This window comes from Peromyscus leucopus, chromosome 23 (assembly GCF_004664715.2).
Source record: "Peromyscus leucopus breed LL Stock chromosome 23, UCI_PerLeu_2.1, whole genome shotgun sequence".
Classification (NCBI taxonomy): Eukaryota; Metazoa; Chordata; class Mammalia; order Rodentia; family Cricetidae; genus Peromyscus; species Peromyscus leucopus.
Window position 1 is genome coordinate 13,739,648 of NC_051082.1, and position 26,973 is coordinate 13,766,620.

General features: G+C 44.7%; 1 protein-coding gene across 2 annotated transcripts in view; it reads right to left on the reverse strand.

The window, feature by feature from the left end:
- The window catches only part of Atp2a2 (ATPase sarcoplasmic/endoplasmic reticulum Ca2+ transporting 2), a 55,897-nt gene extending 33,216 nt beyond the window's left edge, over positions 1-22,681 (reverse strand). Inside the window, exons 1-5 of one of the 2 annotated variants that reach the window (XR_003736289.2) lie at positions 22,415-22,681; positions 21,783-21,800; positions 21,533-21,615; positions 11,138-11,242; positions 10,778-10,916 (exon numbers count right to left, since the gene is read on the reverse strand). Coding sequence is in view for 1 of the 2 variants with exons in the window: in XM_028885894.2 (XP_028741727.1) it covers positions 10,778-10,916; positions 11,138-11,242; positions 21,533-21,615; positions 21,783-21,800; positions 22,415-22,532 (463 nt within the window). In the remaining variant the exon portion in view is untranslated. The remainder of the gene's footprint in view (positions 1-10,777; positions 10,917-11,137; positions 11,243-21,532; positions 21,616-21,782; positions 21,801-22,414) is intronic. The other variant, XM_028885894.2, reaches the window with a different exon arrangement.
- Between the last annotated feature and the right edge of the window lie 4,292 nt (positions 22,682-26,973).

The window sequence follows — 26,973 nt, forward strand, 5'->3', positions numbered from 1 at the left end:
AACTAAGAGTCTACTTGATGGGCACATCAGGAAGCAGATGTATTAAGGAGTTAAAAAAAATCTATGAAGGTAAAGACCCGTCTGATATTTTCCCAAGGAATGACAATTTCCTTCACAGCACAGGCGTCTGAGTTTCAGACAGGGCTGTGCCTGGGCAGCAGGCAGGGCAGCGCTGCTGCCCATCCAGTCATGTTTCCCTGACGGGCTGCTCAGAGCCCCAGGGCAAGTAGAGTGGAAAGTTCTGAGTCTTGCCAAGGGAGTGCTCTGCAATTTTTCCTCCACGGTTTTTTGTGGTTGTTTCTTTGGGCTGAGGCAGGGAGAATGAAAGTATCTGTTATAAGCCACCTTCCATCTGCTTATTAACACCTGACACTGCTCACATGGAGTTCTTGGCTCCTTCCTTTCCATCACAATACTGAGTTTCACTCTGAACAATACAATTTAAAGGTTAGGCTACCAAGAACACATTTTAAAGGTTGCCCTATTTTACAATTGAACACAAGTTTTCTTTATCTTACAATGAGTATTGATACTTAAAACATCTTTTTCTACTTAAGTAAAACAAAAATACTAATATACTCTAGGAAGTGTTTTTTTAAATAGGCATGTATTTGGGAAAATGAAAAGTATTTTTTCCCCCAGGCACAGTGGAGCACTCAGGATGCAGAAGCAAGTGAATCTGAGTTCGAGGCCAGCCTAGTCTACAAAGTGAGTTACAGGAGAGCCGCAGCCAGGGCCACACAGAGAAGCTCCACCCCCAAAGAGTCTTTTTACTTTAATTACATTTTATTATTTAGTTCCGTGCCCTGTGCCACAGCTGGAGTGGAGGTCAGGTGACAACTTGAAGGGGTCAGTTCTCCCTTCTCCCATGCCCTAGGGATTCAACCAGGCCACCAGGCTTGGCAGCAGGATCTTCACCAGAGCGCTAACTCTCTAGCCCCTAGCCTTTGTTAATCAAGTTGATGTACATTTAAAGAAAATTAACTTCAACACGTCTTTTCAAAGAGAAAGAAAAGATCAGAAACTGTCTTACATTATTCTTGTTTTTGAGTTTAAATGTCTCTTAAAACAAGTCATGATACAATTAATTTGTATTTCTTAAATTCCGTTTGTGGTTTTGCAGCATGAATGGCATTCTTCCCCACTTGCTTTAATGACTGCTCCAGGTCTCAGGGTGAGCAGGGAAGAAACCTTGCAAAGTAATATAGCACTATACATTTGTTCCCACTGTGACTTTGGGGGAGTTCCTTTAAAAACACAAGTATGAAATAATGTCTTTAGAAAAGTACTCAATAGCTTCTTATTAGACTAGACATAAGCTCTGCTGCCCAGCCACACCTGGCACCTAGCAGAAGCTAAACAAAGTATTTATTGATGAATAAATAAAACATTCACACCAAATCCCAGCCTGGTGGTATAGACTGGTAATAACCCGCATTCAGGAAGCTGAGGCAAGCCTGGACAACTGAGGGAGCCGCTGTCTCAGAATAGAAAGAGAAGGCTGGAAATGCAGCTCTCCCATTCAAAGAGCCCTAAGTTAAATCCCCAGTACTGAAAAAGGAAGTGGAGGAGCTCAGCACCTTAGATAATTATCAAATCTATGAGCAGTGAAAGGAACTAAAAATCAAGATATAATGAGATCTAAGACTTGGCTGTGTTGCCGGACGGTGGTGGCACACACCTTTAATCCCCATACTCGCCTTTAATCCCCATACTAGGGAGGCAGAGACAGGCGGATCGGGATCTCTGTGAGTTCAAGGCCAGCCTGGTCTACAGAGTAAGTTCCAGGAAAGGCCCAAAGTTACACAGAGAAACCTTGCCTCAAAAAACCAAGACTTGGCTGTGTTAAATGAGACTGAATAATGATACTTGTTTACTATAGCTAACACTAAAAAGAAAAATACAAGTTTTTAAAAGATATTTTATATTATATCTGACTAAAAATAGTTCAGCCAATCCCATGCGAGAATGTTTTCCAATTTCAAGAGACAGCCAAGGTAATCCATGAACCATAGGCAAAGTACATGGACCATTCAAGATTAGCAGGCACAGCATCAGGGCTGTTAGCATTAGACATTAAAAACTTACTTTTGATTGTAAGTGTTTTGCTTACATGTACACATGTGTATTATGTGCATGCCTGGGGCCCAGACAACAGATCCCCGGACAGCTGTCAGCCGCATGGATGCTGGGAACCAAACCTGATCCTCTTACTCACCAAGCCAGCTCTCTGGCCGAGAGTTTTTTAAAAAATAAAGTACAACATGCTTTTAAAGGTGAAACCCTAATCCCTCTCCACCATTTAACAAGACACTTAGTTGACAGTATTTTCCTTCTAGAATTTTATGTACAACACACTTAAATTCACTAAAACAAAACCCAGATCTTTACATTAGCTTCTACAGACCTGTTACCGCTCTACTGGCTGCACATAGCCATCAACTTTTGGAGAACACTGGGGCTGTTTTTCTTTTTGGGACAGGGTCTCACAAGTAGCCCTGGTCAGACTGAAACTTGCTATGTAGACCAGGTTGGTCTCAACTCAGAGATCTGCCTGCTGAAATTAAAGGTGTGCACTATCAGGAGAATTCTTTTTTAAAAATTACATTCTCCCGGGGGAGAAGTTGCACACATACCCATGGAAGAGGTAGAGTGGAGGTCAGAGGACAACATGTGGTCCTGGGGACTAAAATCAGGTTGGCAGGGTTGGCAGTAAGGTCTTATCTGCTGAACCATCTTTCCTGCCCAAGAAGGCCGTTTTTACACCAGGTACTGTTGTTGCAAGGGCTATATAGGTCATCCTTCGTAACTCTTCACAAAGAAGCAGCTATTATCTTCATTCCCTGAGGTGCTCTTCAAGGTCATGGCACCTCACAGCCATACAGAGACTGAGCCAGTCTCCATTTGTGCCATCTACGATGGTGTTTTCAGTTTTTCTACTATAATGTTACAGAGTAAAAACATTTATAAATGTCTTAACTTATGGAGGGCAAAACCATGGAAGCGGGGATTATCATTTTACTCTCACTTATATCCCTGACGTTTCCCCAAAATTCCAATTTCCTGAGTGTCCCACTACTAGAAAAGGTGAGCACTGTACTTTTCAAAAGTCAGAGTATCAAAGAAAAGTGACCCCCTCCAGTGGTTCTTTTTTTCTCAAAATCTTCATCTCAGCGGCAGGACTGGGAGGACTGACGCTGACTACCACTGAGTCATGGGCGGGAGGAGAGATTACAGGAAACCAGGAAATGCCAGCCCCATGTAATCAGGTCAACTTCAAGATCAACTGGTCTGTGTGGTCTGAAGGCGGGGAGACCTCCCACAGGCCTCACCCTCAGTGTCTTATGAGCTATCCTCCTGGTGCTAACGGGTCTTCATTTCAAAACACTGCTTAATGTATCTACACTTATTTTTAAGAAGTGTTTTGCTCTTTCAAAAGAGATTTACATTTATCTATGTGTATGGGTGCTTTTGCCTGCATGTGTATGTGTGCGTGAACTTCACGTGCGCCTGTTGTCTGCAGAGGACAACGGGATGTCAGATCCCCGGAACTGGACTTACAGACTTCTCTGAGCCATCACAGGGCTGCTGGGAAGTGAACCTAGGTCCTCTCCAAGAGTAGCCAATGCTCTTAACTGGGAGCTTTTTTTTTTTTTTTTAAGATTTAATTCTTATTTTTAACTATTATATGTTTGTTAAGTAAAGGTGACTGAGGAGGCCAGAGGTGTGGGATCTCCCTGGAGCTGAAGTTACTTACAGGCAGTTGTGAGGGGCCCAACTGGGTGCTGGGAATGAACTCTGGTGCTTTGCCAGACTAACACCTGCTCCTAACCTCTGAGCTGATCAGCCCCTTGCTTTTCTTAACACACACGTTAACATCAAGAATCTGACCTGATTTTGAGGAACAACCAAGATGATCATTTCTCCTGTTACCTGGGTGGATCCAGACCCTTCTCTCCAGCCAGCCCCGCCCTCACCCGCGCACAGTGTCACTCACCAACACTTTGTCTGGTCAGAGCTCTTCCTCTTTCTCTCTAATGTAAGTTTGACTTTTAAAAAATGTAGGGAGCTGCCGGGCGGTGGTGGCGCACGCCTTTAATCCCAGCACTCGGGAGGCAGAGCCAGGCGGATCTCTGTGAGTTCGAGGCTAGCCTGGGCTACCAAGTGAGCTCCAGGAAAGGCGCAAAGCTACGCAGAGAAACCCTGTCTCGAAAAACCAAAAAAAAAAATGTAGGGAGCAGGGTGCGTGTGCGTGTGTAGAGGCCTGAAGCTGCTCACAAGAGGTGTCTTCCTCAACTATTCTACTTTATTTACTGAGAGAGACCCCCGTGCTGACAGGGCCCCTCAACTCGTGTAGCTAGCCAACCTGCCACAAGAATTCCTTGTCTACCTCCCGGAGTGGTGGGACTGGAGGTGAGTAGCCGTGCATTCCCATTCTGTGTGGGCACTGGGGATCTTAACTCCTCTTCTAAACCTTGCACAGCTATCTCCCCCACCTAGTTTGACTTTAGATAAACACTTAAAAATCTAATCTCAGGTGGGGATTTAGCTCAGTGGTAGAGTGCTTGTCTAGCAAGTACAAGGCCCTGGGTTCAGTCCTCAGCTCCAGAAAGAAAAAAAAGAAAAACCTAATCTCATTATTACTGTAAACTTCTTAAACTAGATAGTAATTACTGTTTTAGCCATACTTCAAGTTTTAATTTCATCTGCAGGGAAGCACACACCTTTAATCCCAGCACTCTGGAAGAAGCAGGTGATGTGTGTGTTCCAGGCCAAACCAGAGCTAAACAGCGAGAGCTTGTCCTGAAGCCCGTGTGTGCTCACATACACGCCTGTCTGAATTCATCCGCACTATGTACGTGCAGGTATCCGCAAGGACAAGAGGAACCCATAGAACTGGAGCTGTGAGCTGACTGGTGTTCTGCGGGAGCAGTAGTCGTTCTTAACTGCCATCTCTCCAGCTCCCCACATTACAGCTTTTATTTATTTCTTATGTTCTATTTTGGTTTTTTGAAACAGGGTTTCTCTGTGTAGTTTTGGTGCCTGTCCTGGAACTCGCTCTGTAGACCAGGCTGGCCTCGAACTCACAGAGATTCACCTGGCTCTGCCTCCCGAGTGCTATGATTAAAGGCGTGCGCCACCACCGCCCGGCTTCATTAGTTTTTAAAAACAAATAGCACCCTAGGACAAGCTTCTAGGAACTTTTAAAAATACAGAAACTACCCAGCTCCATTTCAAATTTTGGCATCTTACTGATACATAGCTCACACGCCATACAATCTTCTCTTCCAAATTAGTTTTAGTTATGTGACCATTATTAAATTCAGATTTTCATCTGCTAAGAGAAACCTATCTCCATTAGCAATTGTTCCTTGTCTTCTCACTATTCCTTAACAAGAACTTACTTGGATTATTATGAGTTTACTTATTCTAGACATTGCACACCATATATGATACTTTGATATGCAGACATACAGGCGAGCGTGCACACATACAAAAAAATAATCAATGGTCGGGCGGTGGTGGTGCACGCCTTTAATCCCAGCACTCGGGGAGGCAGAGGCAGGCGGATCTCTGTGAGTTCGAGGCCAGCCTGGAATACCAAGTAAGTGCCAGGAAAGATGCAAAGCCAAAAAAAACAAAATCATAATCAAATTGCCCAAAGTTAGGTTTTCCTCTAAACAAAAATCAATCCAGCAGCCTTTGTTTTTGTACTTAAACAAAAACAGGGCCGGAGAGATGGCTTAGGGTAAGAACATTGTTCTTCATGGGGACCCAGGTTCAATCCCTTGTATCCATGTGGAGGTTCACAACCATCTGTTATTCCTTCCAGTCTCAAGAAATCTAACAGCCTCTTCTGGCTTCTGCAGACACCTATATGCAGACAAAACACCTATAACATAAAATAAAAAACAGTGGGGACATGGTGGTGCATGTCTTTAATCCCAGCTTTTGGGAGGTAGAAGTAGGAGGATTTCTGTTGAGTTCACAGGCCATCCTGCTCTAAACAGAGTTCCAGGACAGCCAGGGCTATGTAGAGAAAGACCTTGTCTGAAAAAACAGACAAACAACAAAAATTAATAAATCCCCTCCCCAAAAAAAACTTGTGGTAAAACTTCTAAATGCCTAAATTACATAGATAAGCCTCCATGTTATTTTTACACTTTTTAAATGATTGCTTTAAAAAGAAACGAAAGATTTTGCTGTGAGTGACGAACTGCCCAAAATACTGCCTGGTGTTATGCCAGAAGAAAAATGCCTGCCAACTTGGCAGAGTCACACACACATGTAATTCTAGCTTGTAGGAGGATGGAGCAGGCAGAAGATCTTTAGTTCAAGCCCAACCTGGGCTGCACAGTAAGTACCGATTCCAAAACAAAAACCAAAGCCAAAAATTCCATATACTGCCTTGGTCTGTGCTCTCATGGCTGGTGAGCTTATCAGGTATAACATTAGGTGTTTATTAAAGATATAATGTCAGGCCACTCAACTTCAGTTTTTTAAAATAAAACACCAAGCCCCATGGCCACAACTCTCCACTATTTCAGACTCAGACAGCTCCTCAGAATCCACTCGGAGATGAGTGGAGATGGGTTGGCAGTGCATACCTCTATTTCAGCACCTGGGAGGTGGACGCAGGAGAGTAAGAAGTTCAAAGTCTGCCTTGGATAGCAAGACCACGACTAGCCTGGGCTACAGAAAACTATCTCAAAGGAATTAAGTCCACTTTTACGGCCTAATTCTGTAGAGGTGAATTTTCTCTGGCCAATGTCAGGCAGAGAAAGATAATGTTGGTTTTCTTAAATGAATTGGGGAGGGCCCCAAGACAGGGTCTCACTATGTAGAGCAGGCTGGCCTTAAAGTCAGAGCTGCTCCTGCCTCCGCCTCCCGAATGCAGGGACTAAAGGTGGGTGCCACCCTACACCAGGCTAACAAGGCTTAATTAACATTGTATTACTAAACCTCATTACTATAAACTCCCCTTCCTTTAAGTAGTCATCAGGTTTAAGAACTACACCTTATTACTGAATAAATCTGGAAGACGCTGTCTCTCCTGTTCGACAGTCTTCATTAGGAAATATAAAATCTATTTCTTACAGGTTTAAACAACTTTATGTTAGAATCATGTCATTGTTATCACTTGCATAACCTTTAAGTAGGGCTCATTCCAGAGAACACTACAGGACAGGAGCATATTTATGCTTATATTTATCAACCCTGTTACCAAGATACACAACATCTATTTACAACAGGAATGAAAACAGTGCCCCCCTTGGATAAATAAGCCCCCAGGACATACACCAAAGCCACTGCCAAATTCCCCAAGTAGAGACCTTTTCCCTATTATAGTTTAATTCACATCTGTAAGATTAACAAGATAACACAGAAAACTTAAACTGTAAAGAGTATGCACAACTTTACCACTTTTTGTTTTCATCCATCCAGAAATATTCTCCTGGATTGAAAAATAATGTAAAACTGCTGTGGACTTAGAAGATGAAAATAAGATGAGTTGTTATCTCTTTCTTTTTGCCAAGCAACTTTATATGACTCTAGTGTTCGTGATGGTTAAACATCTGTAATGTTCACATAATCTCTCCTAACAATGGTCATTAGCTAATAACTGAACCTTTATTTTCTTTTTAAAAGATTTATTTTGGGCCGGTGTGGGGGGGGGGGCGGGGGCGGCACACACCTTTAATCCCAGCACTCAGGAGGCAGAGCCAGGCGGATCTCTGAGTTCGAGGACAACCTTGTCTACAGAGCGAGATCCAGGACAGGCACCAAAACTACACAGAGAAACCATGTCTTGAAACACCCCCCCAAAAACCAAACAAAAAAAGATTTTTACGTGCATGTGTATGTCTGCATATCAAAGTATCATATATGGTGTGCAATGTCTAGAATAAGTAAACTCATAAAAATCCAAGTAAGTTCTTGTTAAGGAATAGTGAGAAGACAAGGAACAATTGCTAATGGAGATAGGTTTCCCTTAGCAGATGAAAATCTGAATTTAATAATGGTCACATAACTAAAACTGTAATTTGGAAGAGAAGATTGTATGGCGTGTGAACTATGTATCAGTAAGACGCTAAAAAGTGGTGATGAGCCATCAACAAATTGAAATGTGACTTATATACATACCATGTATAGGTTTATCATGTATATACTGTCTAGAAACGACAGTAATACACTTTCCTCACGTAGAGGAAGTAAACAGGATATATTTAGAGTGGCTGTGGCTATTAACCTATCCACTCTTCTTAAGTACCTATTCCTGAACACATTCACACCCTTTCACAGTCTGTTCTGCAGAGCCAATTTTATGTTAAGGGTATTTATTAGCTGCATCTACCCCACACTTGTGATTTCATGTTTTGGTCAGCATTACAGAGTACTTTAACAAAGTATCTATGTAAAACCTAGTCATTACCTGTGTTCTGTACCTCTCCGAACGATTCAGAACCAAGCATTAGCACAAGGGCAGAGCACTGCCTGAGTTCTCCATAGTGCACATGCAGAACTGGCCCACTAGATATTCAACTAAAATTAATAAATTTAGCCATCTTTTTTTGAATATTCAACTCAAGTTTTTTGAGTACTTAACTTGCTAGTTTTAAATATTAAAAAAATATTTAGTCTGGGTGGTGGTAGCACACACCTTTAATCCCAGTACTGGGAGGCAGAGAAACCCTGTCTCAAAAAAAGACCAAACAAAAGCAAACAAACAAACAAACAAACAAAAAACCCAAGTACCAAAATGTTTTGTGCAAAACACACAAACACACACACACACACACACACACACACACACACACACACACACACAAAATGCCTTGCCAAGTGTGTATTGGTCAGAGGACAACTTCCAGGAGCTGGTTCCTGCCTTCCAATCTGGGATAAAGGGGTCAAACAAAGTAAGGGCATCCCCAGCATTGCATGGTAAGGACTTCTACCCACTCAACTATCCATGGTCAACAGTGCTCTTAAAGCATTTATACATATCAGCTTGCAGTCCCAAGTACTCAATGTACTGGCGTACTTATCCGAACTACCCCTTTATTCTATAACAGTGGAGATGGAGAAATGGCTCAGCCGTTAAAGGCTAGGCTCACAACCAAAAACTATTCTACAACAGTAACAAAAGTACCAATAGAAGTGTATCTAGGCAAAGCCAGATTTCTTTCTGGCATAAGACCTGTAGAGCACAGATAAAAGATGAAGTTTTAAAAATTGTTGTAATTAAGCTAGGCATGGTGGTGTACTCCTTTAACACCAGTTCTTGGGAGGCAGAGGCAGGTAGATCTTTGTGAGTCTGAGACGAGCCTGGTCTACAAAGTGAGTTCCAGGATAGCTAGGGTTGTTACAGAAAAACTATCTTAGGAAAAAAAGGAAACAAAGCAAACAAAAGTTATTTTAATTAATAAGACAATATTGAGAAAGCCCATCTTCCCTAAATCAATGTAGAAGAATTAATTACAAGTCACTATAAAAGCAAAATAATCTAATTAATCTAGGCTCAAAAAGATGTAATAAGCCACGATCTGAATAATCCTCTGCAGTAACTCTTCTCCATTCACTCTACCAATGAAACAACCAAAAATGAAACCAACAACCCAGTTGGACAGTTGCAAGTAGTACATTCAACATTTCTTCCAAAACCAGGCTGTGACACACACCACTAATCCTAGGACTAAGATGTGAAGGCAGGAGGACCAGGAATTGAGGAGAGTCTAGACTATATAGTGAGTTAAATGCCAACATGTGTTACATAACCTTGTTTAAAAAACTAAAATAGTTGCCAGGCATGGTACTGCGTGCCTTTACTCCAGCACCCAAAAGGGGCACTCCTTTTATCCCAGGTCTTGGGAGGCAGAGGCAGGAGAATAGTGAGTTGAAGCCAGCCTGGGCTACAGAGCACACTACAGGCAAGCCAGGGCTACATCAAAGTCCAAAACAAACAGACAAAACAATTCAGAATCAAACAGGGAAAGGAAAGGGGAGCTGGAGAGAGCTCAGTCACTGAAGTATATACCACACTGATATGAAGACCAGAGTTGAGAACCCACTTAAAACACAGGCAGGTACTCAGCAGCTGTAAACAACTGGTCACTACAGCTCCTTGAGTTCCACATCCGGCAGTAGTGTTCTATAACTGATAACTACAATACCACAAACATCTGGTCCAAAACACAAAACCCTTTCAGGAGGCTGAGGCAGGAGGATCACTTCAATCTGGGAATTTGAGACTAGACTTAAAACTAATAAATAATTAGTTTTAATTAAATATAATTATGAAACAAAACAAAACAAAACCCAGGGCCACTCTTCAGAAGAACCTGAGTTCAATTCCCAGCATTCATATGTCAGCTTACAGCCATCTGTCCAGTAAGAAATCCCATGCCCTCTGCTGGACTCTGTAGGCACCAAGAACATGTACAAGTACACAAACATATGCAGGTAAATCACCCATCTCCATAAAACTTAAAAAAACAAACCAAAGCCGGGCGGTGGTGGCGCACGCCTTTAATCCCAGCACTCGGGAGGCAGAGCCAGGCGGATCTCTGTGAGTTCGAGGCCAGCCTGGGCTACCAAGTGAGTCCCAGGAAAGGCGCAAAGCTACACAGAGAAACCCTGTCTCGAAAAACCAAAAAAAAAAAAAAAAAAAAAAAACCAAAAAACAGAAAACACAAAAAGCTAAATATAATCTGAACCTAGAGCAAAGGACATACCTTAGAAATAAAGTCTAGGAAGGGAAACACAATAAACAACTCACCAGCGATCTCCACAATATCCCCAGGGACTATGTCTTTAGCTTTGATGCGCTGCACACTCTTTCTGTCCTGGCGATACACTTTGCCCATTTCTGGCTCATACTCCTTAAGGGCTTCTATTGCGTTTTCAGCATTTCTCTCCTGTATGAAGAAAAACCAAGTATGATAAACCAAGCCTGCCTGCCTCCTTAAATGTCTCTAGGTTAGAAATTAAAAACTTTAGTTCCAGACAGCTACAGCTATATAAAGACCCTGTCTTTATTAAAACAAACAAAAACAAAAACAAAACACCAGACTACCGTTTAAAACCACACAAACTACTAAAATGTAACACATACAGGGCTGCAAGATTGTTTGCTTACCTGCCACACACCCACAATTGCATTGGCTACTAATATAAGCAGAATTACAAAAGGTTCTACAAAGGCTGTAATTGTCTCTTCACCTTCTTCAAACCAAGCCAAAACCTAAAAGAAAAACAGTAGATGTTAGACTTGTTAATGTGCTTCTAGACATAGCTACATTTTATAATAAAAAGGGGATCACATTATAGGAATTGTTATAGAAAAAAACCTTTTCTTACATCTTTAGAGACATACAAAATGTAGTTACAGAAACAACTGGCTTATGTCCTGTTCTTAACTGAGTTAAGATTACCAACTTTTTTGTTTTTTCCAAAACAGGGTTTCGCTGTATAACAGCTCTGGCTGTCCTGGAACTCACTTTGTATTACTGGCTGGCTTTGATCTCACAGATCTGCCTGTCCCTGCCTCTCCCTGCCCCCAGTGCTAGGACTAAAGGCGACCACCACCACCAGGCTTGAGCTAATTTATTTTTTAATGCCATTAAAGAGAACAAATAAAGTGGGTCTTTTTGGTGGAAAGAAGGAATCTCACTCAATTCAAATGTATATTTCAAAAGAAAAAAACCTTAAAATTTAAGATTTTATTATAGTAAAAGTGAACAGGTAAACATGAATAGTCACACTGATTTAGTTAATGTTCACATCAGGGCTTGGAGAGATGACTCAGGTTTAAGACACTGGTTGGTAGTCCAGAGAACCAGGTTCCAACCCCAACACCCACACACTGGCTTATAATCATCTGTAACTCCAGTAGCAGTTGGGATTAGTGCCCTTTTCTCGTGTCCAAGGCCCTGAACACGTGATACCCAGATATACATGCAGGCAAACCACCATAAAACCAAATAATTCCTTAAAAATTCACATCAAGTCATAGACACACATGGCCTGAATTTATAGTCTATAAAACTAGAAAACAAAACACAAACAAGAAAACATTTGGAGGTAAAAAATTCAATGTAGAGCAACTACATTCCCTAACTTCTCAGAGGTAGTGAAGATCACCTCAGAATTACAAAGCTGTTCTGAGTTGGGAATGTATTTTGAAGTCTATTCACCACATAATACTTAGTATTACGATACAGCACTTCAGAAATCACAAGAATTCCCCTCCAAATAAATGAAATAAATTGGGCCAGGGAGATAGCATATACTGTAAAAATGCCTGCTGCCAAGCCCAATAATCGAAATTCAATTACAGTAAAAGGAAAGAAACTACTCTCAAAAGGCATGTGCATGGATACACACATATGCACACACCTCACACACACACACATTACAACAAAATGTAATTACAAACAAAAACAAAAACAAAAACCGGATCTAATCTGTGCTTGGAGGGCAAGGCAAAAAGACTGTCAGTTTGAGGCACATGGAAAGATCCTTGCCTTGACTCCAACCAACTACAAGTTAATAGCCAAGATACAATGAAGGTAGCAATTAACAGACTTTGGGGCAACATGGCAAGATCCCTGTACTCACCCACCAACTACAAGTTAACAGCCAAGACACTATGAAGCTGACAAAAAGATAACACAGTGAGTTAATAAAAAAGAACATGGATGGCAGTGTACACACACACACACCTCATTCACCTTCCTAACACTACCACCCTTTAATACAGCTCTCCTGTTGTGTTCATAACTGTAATTCTGCTACTGTTATAAATTGTAATTAAATATCTGTGTTTTTTCAATGGTCCTAGGCAATCCCCACGAAAGGATCTAAGTGGTTAAATGTTAACCAGGAGGGCAAGTGAGCTGGACGAGGGGTAAATGCACTTGCTGTGCAACCCTCATGATCTGAGTTCAATTCTGGGACTCACAGTGGAAGGACCTGACAGCTGACTCCTGAAAGCTGTCCTCTGACCTCCATACAAGGTCCATGTCACATATGCACCCAAGCTCCCTCCCATTATCCAGGGCCAGGTCCTGACAAATATCAGTGGCAATTTTATCAGAAACCTGCCAACCTGAATCAGTCTGGGGAACGTGGCCTTTTTGCTTTGTGTGTGTGTGGAGCGGGAGGTGGTGGTGGTGGTGGTGGTGGTGGTGGTTGATGTTGCTTAAAGTGAACACATTTCACAATGAAGACCTTTTCTTTGAAACATTACCTGGGAGCTAGCAAGATGGCTTATCAGGTAAAGACTCTTACCCTACAAGCCTAACAACCTGAATTCAATCCCTGGAATCCACATAAAAGCTCAGGGAGAGAACCAACTCCATAAAGTTGTTAAATGACCTCTGTGTACATGTACACACACACACACACACACACACACCATTTAATTCTCACTCTTGGAAAGCAGAGGCAGGTAGATCTCTGAGTCAGCATGGTCTACATGGTAGAGCTAGCTACATAATAGAAACCCTGTCTCAAAACCAACATACACATATATACGTGCGTGCGTGCGTGTACACAGAGGTCACCCTGTGCTATAAGTAAAATTAAGTTAAAAATAATGAACCCTGCCAAGTGGTGGTGACACATGCCTTTAATCCCAGCACTCCGGAGGCAGATCTCTGTGAGTTCAAGGCCAGCCTGCTCTACAGAGTGAGTTCCAGGACAGCCAGGACTGTTTCACAGAGAAACCCTGTCTTGAAAAAAACCCAAAATAATGAATCCATATAGTATTTGTACTCCTATGAACATTTTTTTTTAAACACAAATAGCCAATGACCAGTTGATATGAAACTCTAAAAGAGGAATAACATTGAATTAGCAAAGAATCAGATCAAAGAAAAACCAAACAGAAAGTAACCAGGCTCTGACACATGCCAATTACCACTGACAAGCAGGGCAGGAGAAACCAGAATGAATCTGATAAATAGCACAGCAAGCTTTCAACAGGGCATTCCCAGTACTAAGGCCAAGATCTTGGCCAGAATGAAAACTTCTCTAGGAAGTTAAATTTTGATAGATGCAGGATCACAGCTACTGATACAGCCTTCTAAACATTTGCCAAGGAGAACATATCATAATAAGAAATTTAATTAGCTCTTAAAGAAGAAAAATTGCTCAACCTCACAAGTGACCAGAGACCTTTCTAAAAGGTCAGTGAGGCATTAGCAACTCTAAGATAAGCTTCACACCTTGTTAGAGTGGGTATGAATTTCCTTCTTGGCAGGCAAGCCTGGGGACAACTTACGGCAACATCCCTTAACAGACGGAGCAAAGGAAGGGGTGAGCAGTGTCAGAACTACCAGAGTAAAAAACGAGCCTCTACTAGTCAAGAGATGCACATTGTTCTCAAGACTAATATTTATCAAATGGAAGAATTCTGAACTTGCCTTCCGTGTGACCTGTTGAATAGAAAACACAGGCTACCCACACTTGAAAGTTCTACAGATATATTAATTACTGTTGGATGAGAAACTAGTGGCCTAATCTATTAAGGTGTCAGAATGGCATCCATTTATTTAAAATCTAAGGACCACCCACCATTTAGGCCTGGGAAGCTAGTTCAATGGCTACAGCTCTTGCTTATCATATGCCAGCCAGCCTCTGGGCTCATTCCCCAGGACCAGCGGTGAGGGGGAACTCCACAGCAGTTTCTTGAGTACTTAAAATAAAAAAAGGTCTGAGATTAAAGAGACAGTTCAGTGGCTAAGAGCTGACTGCTGCTCTTCTAGGACTAGAGTTCAGCTCCCAGCAGCCATATTACAGGGTACTCCAGCTTCAGGGGATCAGACATACCACTTTGCCTCTAGAGGTACCCACACACATGTGGCATATAGTCACACAAACGTACCCACATATGCATATAAAATAAAATAGTTTTTAAATAAAAATAAAATCTATCTCAAAACAATAAATAACCCAAAGACTCAAATCCTATACCTCAAATTGAAGAACACATTTAACTGATAAAAACCAACTGACAAAAATGACTGATGGTGAGGAGGTCTAAGAAGAAACTGGACAGACACTGTCTTATGGTATGGTCAGTGTAGTTACTAACTAGGTTTTTCCTGAGTGACACAAAACATATTTATAGAAAAGGAGAAATAGGCTGAACATAAAGGATTTCTTTGTACTGCCTTTGATGACAGCTGCATCCTTAGGGGTCCAAAGAGGCTCTGGTACCTGGATGATGCTCAGTGTCTTACAGTGAGTAAACCCAGACCAAGCGCAACACTCCACAAGTGGAAAAGGAGGACAGGGGAGCTGCACTGTCATTTTAGTGTTTCTTCTTCCTTCAACTCTGTACTGTGACAGGAACAGTACCTTCCCTACCATATCCAGAAGGTCAAAGTTTCACATTTGCCAGCCCTGTTCCAAGTCACCGTTCACTTTACTTTAAGCCTAAGTAGTGAGGATAAGAGATCTCTCTGTTGATAGTCACAGGATTAATCTCTGGATTAGGATGTAACTCAGAGGTAGAGCGTTTTCCTAAAAGATATGAGGTTCTGGGGTTTGATCCCAATGCACAAGAAACGGCACCATGGCACTGCTAATACCCTTACAATTTTTTAAATTTTCTCTGTGTGTGTGTGTATTCACATGCATGTTGGTACCCACGGAATCCAGAAAAGTGTTGGACCTTCAGAACTGGAGCTACAGATCACTTGAACCACCTCATGCAGGTGCTGGGAACCAAACCCAGGTCTTCTACAAGTGTAGCAAGTACTCTTAACCACTGAGCCATCTTTCCAGTCCCCTAACTTGCCTGTTTTTCCTGAATCTTGCTCTAGCTAGGCTGACCTCCAACTTATAGAAGTCTTCCTGCCTCAAGTTTTCTCATGGCTGGTATTACAGGCATATGCCCCCACATTTAACCTGGCACTACTAACTTCTAATTGGAATAACAAAGCAAATTTTGTTCTAAGGCAAAAAGGCATGTTCTGCTATATACTGGGAGAGTGGTCAAATTATGCCACTGGAATTGTGGGCTGAACGCGCGCGCGCTTTCTCGCTTTCTCTCTCTCTTTCTCTCTCTCTCTCTCTCTCTCTCTCTCTCTCTCTCTCTCTCTCTCTCTCTCTCTCTCAGGCATGGTTTCACTGTGTATCCTAGGCTGGCTGGCCTGGCGCTCTCTACCAAGTTGGCTGTGAACTACCTACCTCTGCCTCCTGAGTGTTGGGATTAAAGTTGTGAGCTACCATACCCAGCTAGGGCTGAACTCTCAGGACCTCCCAGAAGGCAAAGAAGCTGGGTATAGTCTAGTGGGGAGTGACTGCAGAGAGGCCCGGGTTCAATGCCAGCACCACCTGCCTAAAAGTGGCAAGAACAATCAGAATTCAGGAGGCAGAGGCAGAGGCAGGTGGATTTCTGAGTTCAAGGCCAGTCTAGTCTACAAAGTCAGTTCCAAGACAGTTAGGGATGTTACACGGCGAAACCCCGTCTTGAAAAACCAAAAGAAGCCGGGAAGTGGCGGCACACACCTTTAATTCCAGCACTCGGGAGGCAGAGCCAGGCGGATCTCTGTGAGTTCGAGGCCAGCCTGGTCTACAGAGAGAGTTCCAGGTCAGGCACCAAAACTACACAGAGAAACCCTGTCTCGAAAAACCAAAAATAAATAAATAAACAAATAAACAAACAAACGAACAAATAAATAAATAAAACGCTTACTTATAGGAAGGGCTATTTTCTTTTTCTTTTTTAAATATATTTTATTTTATTTTTATGTGCATTTGTGTTTTTGCCATGGGTGTCGGGGTTCCCTAGAAACTGGAGTTTCAAACAGGTGTGAGCTGCCATGTGGGTGCTGGAATTGAACTCAGGGCCTCTGGAAGAGTCAGCACTCTTAACCCCTGAGCCATCTCTCCAGCCCCAGAAGGGCTATTTTCATCTTCCTTGAAAACAAAACAAAAAGCAAACGAACCTAACAAGAATTAGAATTCATTCTCTTCTATAAAAACACAAAAAAAGCCGGGCGGTGGTGGCGCACGCCTTTAATCCCAGCACTCGGGAGGCAGAGCCAGGCGGATCTCTGTGAGTTCGAGGCCAGCCTGGGCTACCAAGTGAGCTCCAGGAAAGGCGCAAAGCTACACAGAGAAACCCTGTCTCGAAAAACCAAAAACACTAAAAAAAAAAAAAAGCCTATACCAAGGGGCTGGAGAGATGGTTCAGAGGTTAAGGGCACTGTCTGCTCTTCCAGAAGACCTGAGTTCAATTCCCAGCACCCACATGGTGGCTCAAACAACTACAATGAGACCTTGTGCAGTCTTCTGGCCTGCAGACACACATGCAGCCGAACACTGTATACATAATAAATCTAAAAAATAAAAAACTATACCAGAGTTAGGCATGGCAATACACACCTGTAATCCCAGGATACAGGAGGCCAGGGCAGGAGAAACGAGAGTCCTTGCCATATAGTAATACAGTACCTTGAAAACCAACACAGCTTTGATCCCAGCACTTGGAAGGCAGAGCAAGGTAGATCTCAAGTCCACACTGATAGGTCCAGGCTAGCCAAGGCCAAACAGTGAGACTGTCTCCTCCCCAACCCCCCCCCACCCCCACACTACACACTATGACTGAAGATAAAGTCAGTAGCAGACTAAAGGCCCTGGATTCTATCATGATAGTAGGGAAAGTGGGGGAAGACATTAATGTTTCCTCTTCAAATCAACTTTTAAATTATATTTTAAGAAAATAAATAAAACAAAATTTTAAATAACCATAAAGTACACTATTAAATACTTCCTATATATCACTGAATAAAACAAAGCAAAACCAGATCCCATGTTTTATCAATGCCTCAAAATGCTAGAAACAAATTCATTCCTGTTTTTGAGACACTGAGAAAGCATAGAGCTCAGCTTGGTGGCAAGAGGATCTTCCTGAGTTCTAGGCCAGCATGGTCTACATCGTCCTGGTCTCCAGGATAGCCAGGACTGTAAGAAGAGACACTGTCTCAAAACAACAAGACTGTTTTAGAATCAATCTCAGCAGTGTAAACCAGGAAACAGGGCAAAGAGTAAATAAAGAACCCTATGCTGATCTCCATCCTTGGCAGGTGCCGCCCTGGTCTAGATAGGTCAGCTAATGCCAACGCCACCACAGCCCTAACACACTCACCTCTCCTTCAGCTCTTTACCAGCGGTTACCTTCTAAGAGCCTGTGCTCCTCTTCCCTAGACAACTCCCTTATCACAGCCCCTTCACTGTCTCAAAAGCACTCTTCAGAGTACCAGGCACCAAATTCCCTGTGTCTGTTCTACTGGGGGAGGGGAAGAGGGGGCAGGCATTCCAGTTAGGCAACCAGATGATGCAGTATATTGAGGTAAAGTTAGTAACCTCAGAGAAGGGGAATCCAAATGAAAAACAGTAAATGACATCAAGTTAAGGAAATCTGATGTCCATATGCAAAGGGAGATGCATTTTGCTGAGACATCCTTATAGACCTCAGGCCAACCTCATCAAACCCACTGTATAGCCAAGGATGGCCTTGAACTCCTAACTAAAAGATTATAGGCATGCACCACCCTGTTGGAATTGATCTTTTTAAAAGAAACAACTTTGGTGAATACTACAAATTAAACTGCTCCCAGGAGCCACAAGTGTAAAACATTAATGCAGCTTCCTTTTTTTTTTTTTTGCCAGAGCAAAATATTAACTGTAGTTAACAGTTTACTAGTCTGATATTTGAAATAAATCATTAATATCTTTCTAACCTGGACAGAAATCTGATGATTTATGAGAACTGCTTATTCACTTCTGCAAAAGAATCTAAGTATTCAAAGATCATGTTTTTCCTGTTAAGCTAGTAAAAAAAATACTGACTACCACAAATAAGTCAGTGCTCTTATTTGGAAGCTATGAAAATAAATAATAAACTGGAGTTGGTGGCACAAGCCTGTAACCCCGGTACCTAAGAGGCTAAGTAAGGCAGGAGGATTGCATAAGACTGAACTATACAGAGTGAGTTTGAGACCAGTCTCAAAACAGGGCCTGAAAACTGGCTGAGCTTAAGGACCTGGTTCAGACCTCAGGCATTTACTCAAAGGTCAGAAACTGGTGATAGTCTGCCTGTAATCGCAGCACTTGGGAGGTAGAGAGAGATCCCTGGGAAAAGCTGGCTAGCTAAACTAGCTGAATCAGTGAACTCTGGGTTTAATCCAGAAACCCTGACTCAGTACATAAGGTGGACAGTCATTTAAGCAAGACACCACTTCTGGCCACCGCACACACATCCCTGCACACACACACACACAGTAACAGAAATAAAGAGAAATAAGGACAGGACAGCTCAAGTAGCACACAGCACCATCAACCCTCCGTGAAGAGCATCAACAGAAGCCACCTTCGAGCACAATATTTCTCTTTTCCATTTCTATAACTTGAGATAGGGTCTTACTCTAGCCCGGGCTGTCCTGATGCCTCAGTTTCCTGAACCTTTTGAAATAAGGCAACCTTGCAGTGTGGACACTAACAGTCAGTAACGTAAGTTCTAGAGCCGCCTCAGAATCGTATCTTAACCTATCCACAATCTTCATCAAATAAATCAAAACCAATTAAGCCAATTCTATAAGAAGTACTTCCTATATTCTTTAGCCATTTAGCAAACCATAACATAAAAGCATAACAGTTCATTTCCTGAACAAGAATTCCAAGTAGTTATTGAAAATGAACTCACATTCCAACTACAAACACTAACAAACATCCTCCATAACAAAAAAGTTAAGCACTTAAAATTTGAAAATGATTAAAAACAACAAATTCCTAATTATTCCACTGTAAAATACATCTACAATCATTAATCCTACTTGCTAAAAAGTCAAACTGACCACTCACAATTTTGAAACCCCGAGATCCAATAGCCAGTAACTTGTTCATTGACAAGTGGCACTATTTCCAAGATTGCTTTAAACTGTAACACAGAAGCAACCGGCAGGAATGCATTTTGCCTATGGCTTGTATGTATCGGCTAGTTATTTCTAAGCCCCTGAAGACCTTAGTGAGTGCCAGCATTTAACTTTCAGAATTACGTAGCCTGCATAAATACAAACCCTGAATAACTCCCCAAATGTATAATTTATTTTACCTCATGTCAACAAGCTCAAACTATAACCCAACAACTATTCTATTCATTTAGCCTGTTAACAAATGATGCAGCCATTTATAGGGCAACATTTTCAAAAATCACAAAAAGATATGTAAGTGGTATAGAGTGAGGGACTCAGTAGTATGCTGAATGGTTTGCTATTGGAGACTAAATTTTATTCAATGAAAACCACAGGTAAGAGTCTTGAGAACTGAACTAGTAGTGATGGCCACACAACACTGAGCTAACATGACAGAGTCAAGTTTCATGGCAAAATTCATGTACACAACTGCTCCTAAAGGTCACCAATATTTCTTTTAAAAACAGCTAAAAATAAATCTCCCTTCACCTGAACTCACGAAGTTCTCTCAACAGTCCTCCTGCTGGTGCTTTCATGGACCGCATAACCCCTAGGTCAGAGTTACAAGAGAATATCCATAACTGAAACCCCAACAGCTGTCAGTTTTGTGAGTCCTTGAAACAAGTATTCTATGATTGTCACTTCCTACCACAGTGTAAGAATGCCATGTTGTAAGAACAAAAAGCATCGTGTGCCGTGAAGGTGAAGACCATCTGTGTACCAGGAAACTATGAAGAAGTCCACTGGCCAGAAAAAAGAATGCAGTGAAAAAAACACCAGAGAAAAATGTTAATAACCTAGAAATAACCTTGTCACTTCGATTAGTTTTTCTTAGACAGCTCTGTGCATTTCACTAGTTTCTTAGCAACCACACAGGGCTCAAGCACATACAGAACAAGGTGGGGGGGGGGAAGGACACGACACCACAAAAAAACAAACAACAAAAAAACAAACAACAAAAAACCCCTTCGACATTCATCCCCTCTTTAACATTTAGAACCAAGAATACCGCACTTTGTTCTCTCGATCTAGGAATCACTCAAGACAGGGGGTCTGGGTTGAATGCCATCCTAAAGGTCAGTGACCAAATTTGGTCAACAGTGGTGCCATCACGGCCGTCATCTTTCTTGTCACCGCCGGGCACAACTGTCACCTTGCCACCACCAGGAAGGCAAAGCCGCTGGAATATTCCCTCTGTACATTCTATTGACAAAGGGCCCAACATCATCTCAGCATGATCTCACAACGCGATAACAAATGGAAGAACCCAACAGAAAAGAAGGCCTTGCCACGAGAAACTTTCTGAGGCTAAAAATGTCAGAGACCCGGCCGGTCAGGAGCCATCTCAGGGCACTGTAAAAGCTGGGCATCTATTTTCCCTACAAAATAGCTTCTACCTTTTTTTTTTTGTCTCTGACACCTAAGTTATTATTATTATTTAAAAAAAAAAACATGGAAATTCAATGTCTATTATTTGTTTTCTGGTGTATCAGTGAAATACTTTCAGCTTTTATGGGCAGATAAAATATATTTCTCTTAATACTTACGAAAGATATACACGCTGCCAGCAATAAAATCCTAACTAGTAAGTCTTCAAACTGCTCAATCACAAGTTCCAGCAAGGTTTTTCCTGTTAAAGAAAAAAAAAAAACAAACAAAAAAAACATTTGTTCTAATTGTCTACATCAATCAATCCGTGTCCGCACATACATACACACACACACACACACACACACACACACACACACACACACACACACACACAGAGTCTCTCCAAAGTAACATTAAGATTTTTACCTTCTTCAGCCGGTAATTCTAGAATGCCGAAATTCGCCAGCCAACGTGTCGGGAGGAAAAGAAAAATACAGACATGTTATTAGCGCCTTTTAAAAAAAAAAAAAAAAACTGCTAAATGCACCACCATCGTGCTCTGAAAGACAGATGTGGGTATATGACCATCCAGCTCCCCTCTCTCCACTCTGATACCCCGAGAAAATCATGCAGCCCCGGTCATCAATGGCCACGGTCCTGCCCGTCAGCTCCCCGGGGCCTCGGGGACCATGCTGCTGGGTCATCCCTTCTGCCAGATGTGTAACTTCGGGGAGCACAAGGAACGGTTCGGAGGGTTTCTCAACTACGCCGCCGCCGCAGAAACCCGCGGGGGACATCAGCCCAGCCGCAGGAGCCTCCCCGCACCACCACCAAGCACCTGGGCTCGCTGCGCCCCGGGAAGGTCACCGGCTCGAGACCCCTGGAGGTCGGGGGTGGGGGAGGGAGGGAGGCCCCGACCCGCGTGCGCACCGCCCCGGCCTCCGGCAGCCGTCGGGCGCCGAGCCGAGCCCCACGAGGTGGAGCCCGGGTCAGCCATCTTCTTCCTCGGCGCTCGGGCCCGCGCCGCGCCCGCTGCAGCCCCGGCGCCCCGCACCTACCGTTGGAGCCCCATCTCTCCTTGAGCTTCTTGACCTGCTCCAGGCTCAGCCCCGTGCTCTCGTTGACGCCGAAGTGGCCCAGCACCTCCTCCACCGTCTTTGTGTGAGCGTTCTCCATGGCTGCGGGGGCCCCGGCCGGCCTCGCCTCGCGTCCCCGCGGCCTCCTCCTCGCCTCCGCCTCGCACTCGGGCCGCGGGCTCGTGCCACCGCGGGCGCCCGGGCGCGGACAGCTGTGTCCCCTCCTCTTTCTCCTCCTCCTCCTCTCCTCCTGCTCGGCCGCTGCCGCTGCCGCCGCCGCCGCCGCCGAGGCTGCGGCCGCTTCCGCCTGACCGGGCGCTGAATCACCCGGAGCCCCCTCCCCTAGAAACCGCCGCACGCGGCCCGGCCTCGCCGAGCCCACCCGAGGGGGGCTGCGAGCCTCCCGCCGCGCTGCGAGGGCTGCGTCGCCTCAGCTGCCAGCCGGCCGCCGCGGCGGCGCCGCTGCGTGGAGAGGAGAACCCGCCGGGGCTGAGGAGGGGCGCCCGGGCGAGCCCCTCGCTCGGCGCGGGGGAGAAGCGAGGCGGAGCCGACCGGAGAGGAGCAGCAGCCGCAGCAGCCGCAGCAGCTCTGCGCGGCGCGCCTTGCACGAGTCCCTCCTCGGCTCTGCACCCCCCGACAGCGGCGGCGGCGGCGGCGGAGGAAACTGCGGCGGAGGAGACGGGGAGGTGGCGTCGGGGACGGCTCCGCGGCGGCTGCTCTAATAGCATTTATCCGCCGCTGCCTCCCCTCTCGCCGCCGCCGCGGCATGTGGACGCCGCTCATTGGCCGAGAGCGCCCAGCGCGGCGCGGGCGGCGCGGCTCCGCCCCCTCTCCCCCTCCTTGGCCAGGGCGCGCGGCCTCGCGCGCGCGCCGCCGGCAGGCCCCGCCCCCTCCCGCGCGCCGCCCCCCCAGTAACCCGGATCGAGGCCGCGCGCGCGAGCCAGAGCGAGAGCGTGCGCGCGCGCAGGCCGCCTTTCCCCCGGACCGCGCTTGGCCCGCTGCGGCCGGGAGGGGCGAGCCCGACTTTTTTTTTTTTTTTTTTTCCGTCCTCGGCCGGGGCTCACGGGTGGACGCTCTGCGCTCGGTGGCCCCGCCGCTGCGGGGGGCGAGGGGAAACTGCTTGGGTGGCAGGGAGGTGCCGGAACGCGGGCGACCCGAGGCGCGCTCGGACGGGTGTCCTTGGCTCGCCTCTTGCGCCCTGGACCAGCCCGAGCCGTGCTCTGCATCCTAATGCCTCCTCCTTCAGAGCCCCCCTCAGCAACCGAGGGGAGGAATTCCGCAGTTCCCTTCCCACACAGCCAAAATCGCTCAGCTGTCGCCTCGGGAACACCGCATCCCACACCCCCAGCTGAGAGCCCCATCTCCATGGCACGCCAACACCAGCCCTTCCTTCCCCTGCGGGTTCTGTACCCCGACAGGGAATCCCACTCTTGGGGGAGGAAGGAGGAAGTTTCATTTCGTTTTTTAGTAGCCCACACAGCCTTTGACACACGTCTGCATAGAAGTCACAGGTTATGCTGTGGCAGCTGTGCGTCTCCGAGGTGCTTGACTTTGGCTTTAAAATGAAGGCTGCCAGACAGACGTCCACTTCCCCCAATGGGAGAGAAGGAGCTTTCAATCTCAAACCTATTCTTAAACCACAGATCATCGGCTCTGTCGGTGAGGTCTGATCAGAGCCTAGCACCAGATGCAATTTTGCCAATATAAAGAGGTCATACTGAATCAAGTGATGTGCTGTCCGCCAGTGATCTCTGCACGCAGACGTGGAGGCAATAGAATCGGGAGTTCAAGGTCGTCCTCGGACACTTAATGAGTTTAGAACCAGCCCGCGATGTTGCACCTTGTCTTAAAATAATAATAATAATAATAATAATAATAAATTTAAAAAGCAGAGGAAGGTGGGAAGCCATACCAAACAGGGGGCGGGGGACCGCTGCATTTGAATTTCACGAATATTCTCACAAAGAGCAGCTTCCTGAAGGGAATCGGTTGCAAAATAAAGCATTTCGTCCACTCGAGTGTTTAGCAACGCCCCCCACCCCCAAAAATCACTTGAGTCGTCCCACAGGGCTGGGCCTTAAGACTTGAGAGATTCCTTCAACAGATGCAAATCGCGGTGCATTACCCGACTGAAAAAAGAAATCAAGTACGTCATTTCATTTAATTATTTCCAAGGAGTGGAGGCTGGCATGCAGTTCTGATTGATACTTGGGAAAGGGCCAACAGAACCCTACACGAAACAAACAAACACAAATTCTAGTGTATAGCAATGCACTCCCTAGAAGCAAGGTGGAAACTGGTTAGGTCACAGCCTCTTCGGAAGGATCAGGTGACTGCCTGCTAGGTGGGGGTGTGGTGATGGAGGGCCTGTGGGTCTCCGGCCTCCTGGTGTTTTTCACACCAACAGCAAGAGGCACCGAGGGCAGGAAGCTCGTGCCCTGTCTCAGTTTGGAAATTGCCCGAGATGTTCACTGGGTCTAGGTTGTCTTTCTTTCTTTCTTTTTTTTTCTTGTAGCCCCTTTGTCAGGGCGGCAATTGCATCTTACAACAGGAGTTCCCAGTACTTCCCTCAGGCTATCTTCTTCATTCATATGTCCCCTCCTGTGAGATGCCTTATTATCTGAAGCAGCTCCCTTCCCCAGGGCACCCTCTATCACATTATTCAAGGTCCACTTCCCCCAAGCACCTGCCCATGGAAAAGACGCTGTGTTTTTTGTTTAGTTGCTTACTGCTCGTCTCCTAGTGGGCCACCCAGATATGAGCTCCATGACAGCTGGTCGGTCTTGTCATTCCCCGGCATCATCCGCTCATCATTTATTGAGTACCTGCAGTTTAAGTGAATGAGAATCCTCACCCTTCCCTACCCATCAGTAACCTGCAAAGGGCTGTACCAGCATGGAGGCCTCAGCAACCGCCTCTAAGCCACTTGCCTTTATGAGCATGGCTACTCGAAACAGGTTTAAAACAAAAAAAGAAGGTGAAACGACTTTACAGGGCTGTCAGAGATGAGCGTGGTCTATATTCTCATAGGCACCGCTACCACATTCCATTGCCCTTCTGGAATGTTCTTTTTTTTTTTTTTTTTTTTTTTTTTTTCAAGACAGGTTTCTCTGTGTAGTTTTGCGCCTTTCCTGGGACTCACTTGGTAGTCCAGGCTGGCCTCGAACTCACAGAGATCCACCTGGCTCTGCCTCCCAAGTGATGGGATTAAAGGGGTGTGCCACCACCACCCAGCCAAAAATAAAAAAATTTTTTTAAAACAGGAAGAAGAAATAGAAAGGACATAGTGGTGCACACCTTTAATCCCAGCACTCAGGAGGCAGAGGCAGGCAGATCTCTGTGAGTTCAAGGCCAGCCTGGTCTACAGAGCAAGTTCCAGGCCAGCCAAGGCTACATAGTGAGAACCTGCCTTTTTAAAAAAGAGAAAATTGGCCTCAGTTTGTTCTATGCACAGCGCTGTTCTCACTCCTTGTTTGCAAGGCTTTAATAAGAAAGGTTACCCTGCCTTCCAGCAAGGCTCCTAGCCACGTACTTAATCACTTGAGGACACAGGAAAAGGGAAAGAAGAGAGAGTGGGATGCACAAAGATGAAGTGAGATCGAAGACTGTCCGAGGCATCAATAAAGGAGGGCATTAGCTAATAAAAGGCAGGTTAGTTTAAAAAGCTATTCAGATTAAAAAAAAAAAAAAAAAAAAAGCCAGGAGGTGACTTGCAAAAGAGGCCTGGCCAGTTTTCAGTCCTCTGCAGGCCTCCTGTGAAGTGGCGGAGGCCACAAGAGGCAGTCTGCTCCATATTTGGACAGCTCTAACCATTAAAGCAGCTCCATCCTGGGCAGAATCCACCTTCTCTTAGCTACATTCTTTCTTATTTAGCTCTAGGAAAACACCCTGAACAAGCTTAATCCCCCGAGTAGGTGACCCCTTTGAGTATGGCAAGATCTTTATTGCGTCAGTGTCTCGTTTCCTAACCATAAAGAGCAGCGGGGCATTCATGCTGTTTTCCTATAGCCCAGGTCTCAGCCCCTCTGGACACGCCCAGTACTGAGCGCACAACTCTGAGCATGACCCACCTCTGTCTGAAGCCTTCCGCTCACACACCGTAGTGTTACCAGCGAGCTCAAACCAAGTCCTTTACATGCAAACCATAGTCCTGTTAAATCTATTTATGGTATACTTAGCTTGTTGATTTTTGTGCACCCCAGGCATGGAGCCTGTCTATAAATGAATGTTTTTGTACTTATTATGATCTTTTGAGTTTTCATCCCCAAGTCTTTTTTTTTTTAAAGATTTTATTTCTTTATTATTATATAGTGTTCTGCCTGCATGTTAGAAGAGGTCACCAGATCTCATTATTGATGGTAGTGAGTCACCATGTGGTTGCTGGGACTTGAACTCAGGACCTCAGGAAGAGCAGCTAAAGCTCTTAACCTCTGAGACATCTCTCCAGCCCTCCAAGCCTTTTATAAAAGATTTTTTTTTTTAATGTGAATGAGTGCTCTGCTTGCATGTATGCCTGTGCGCCACTGTGTGCCTACCAGGTA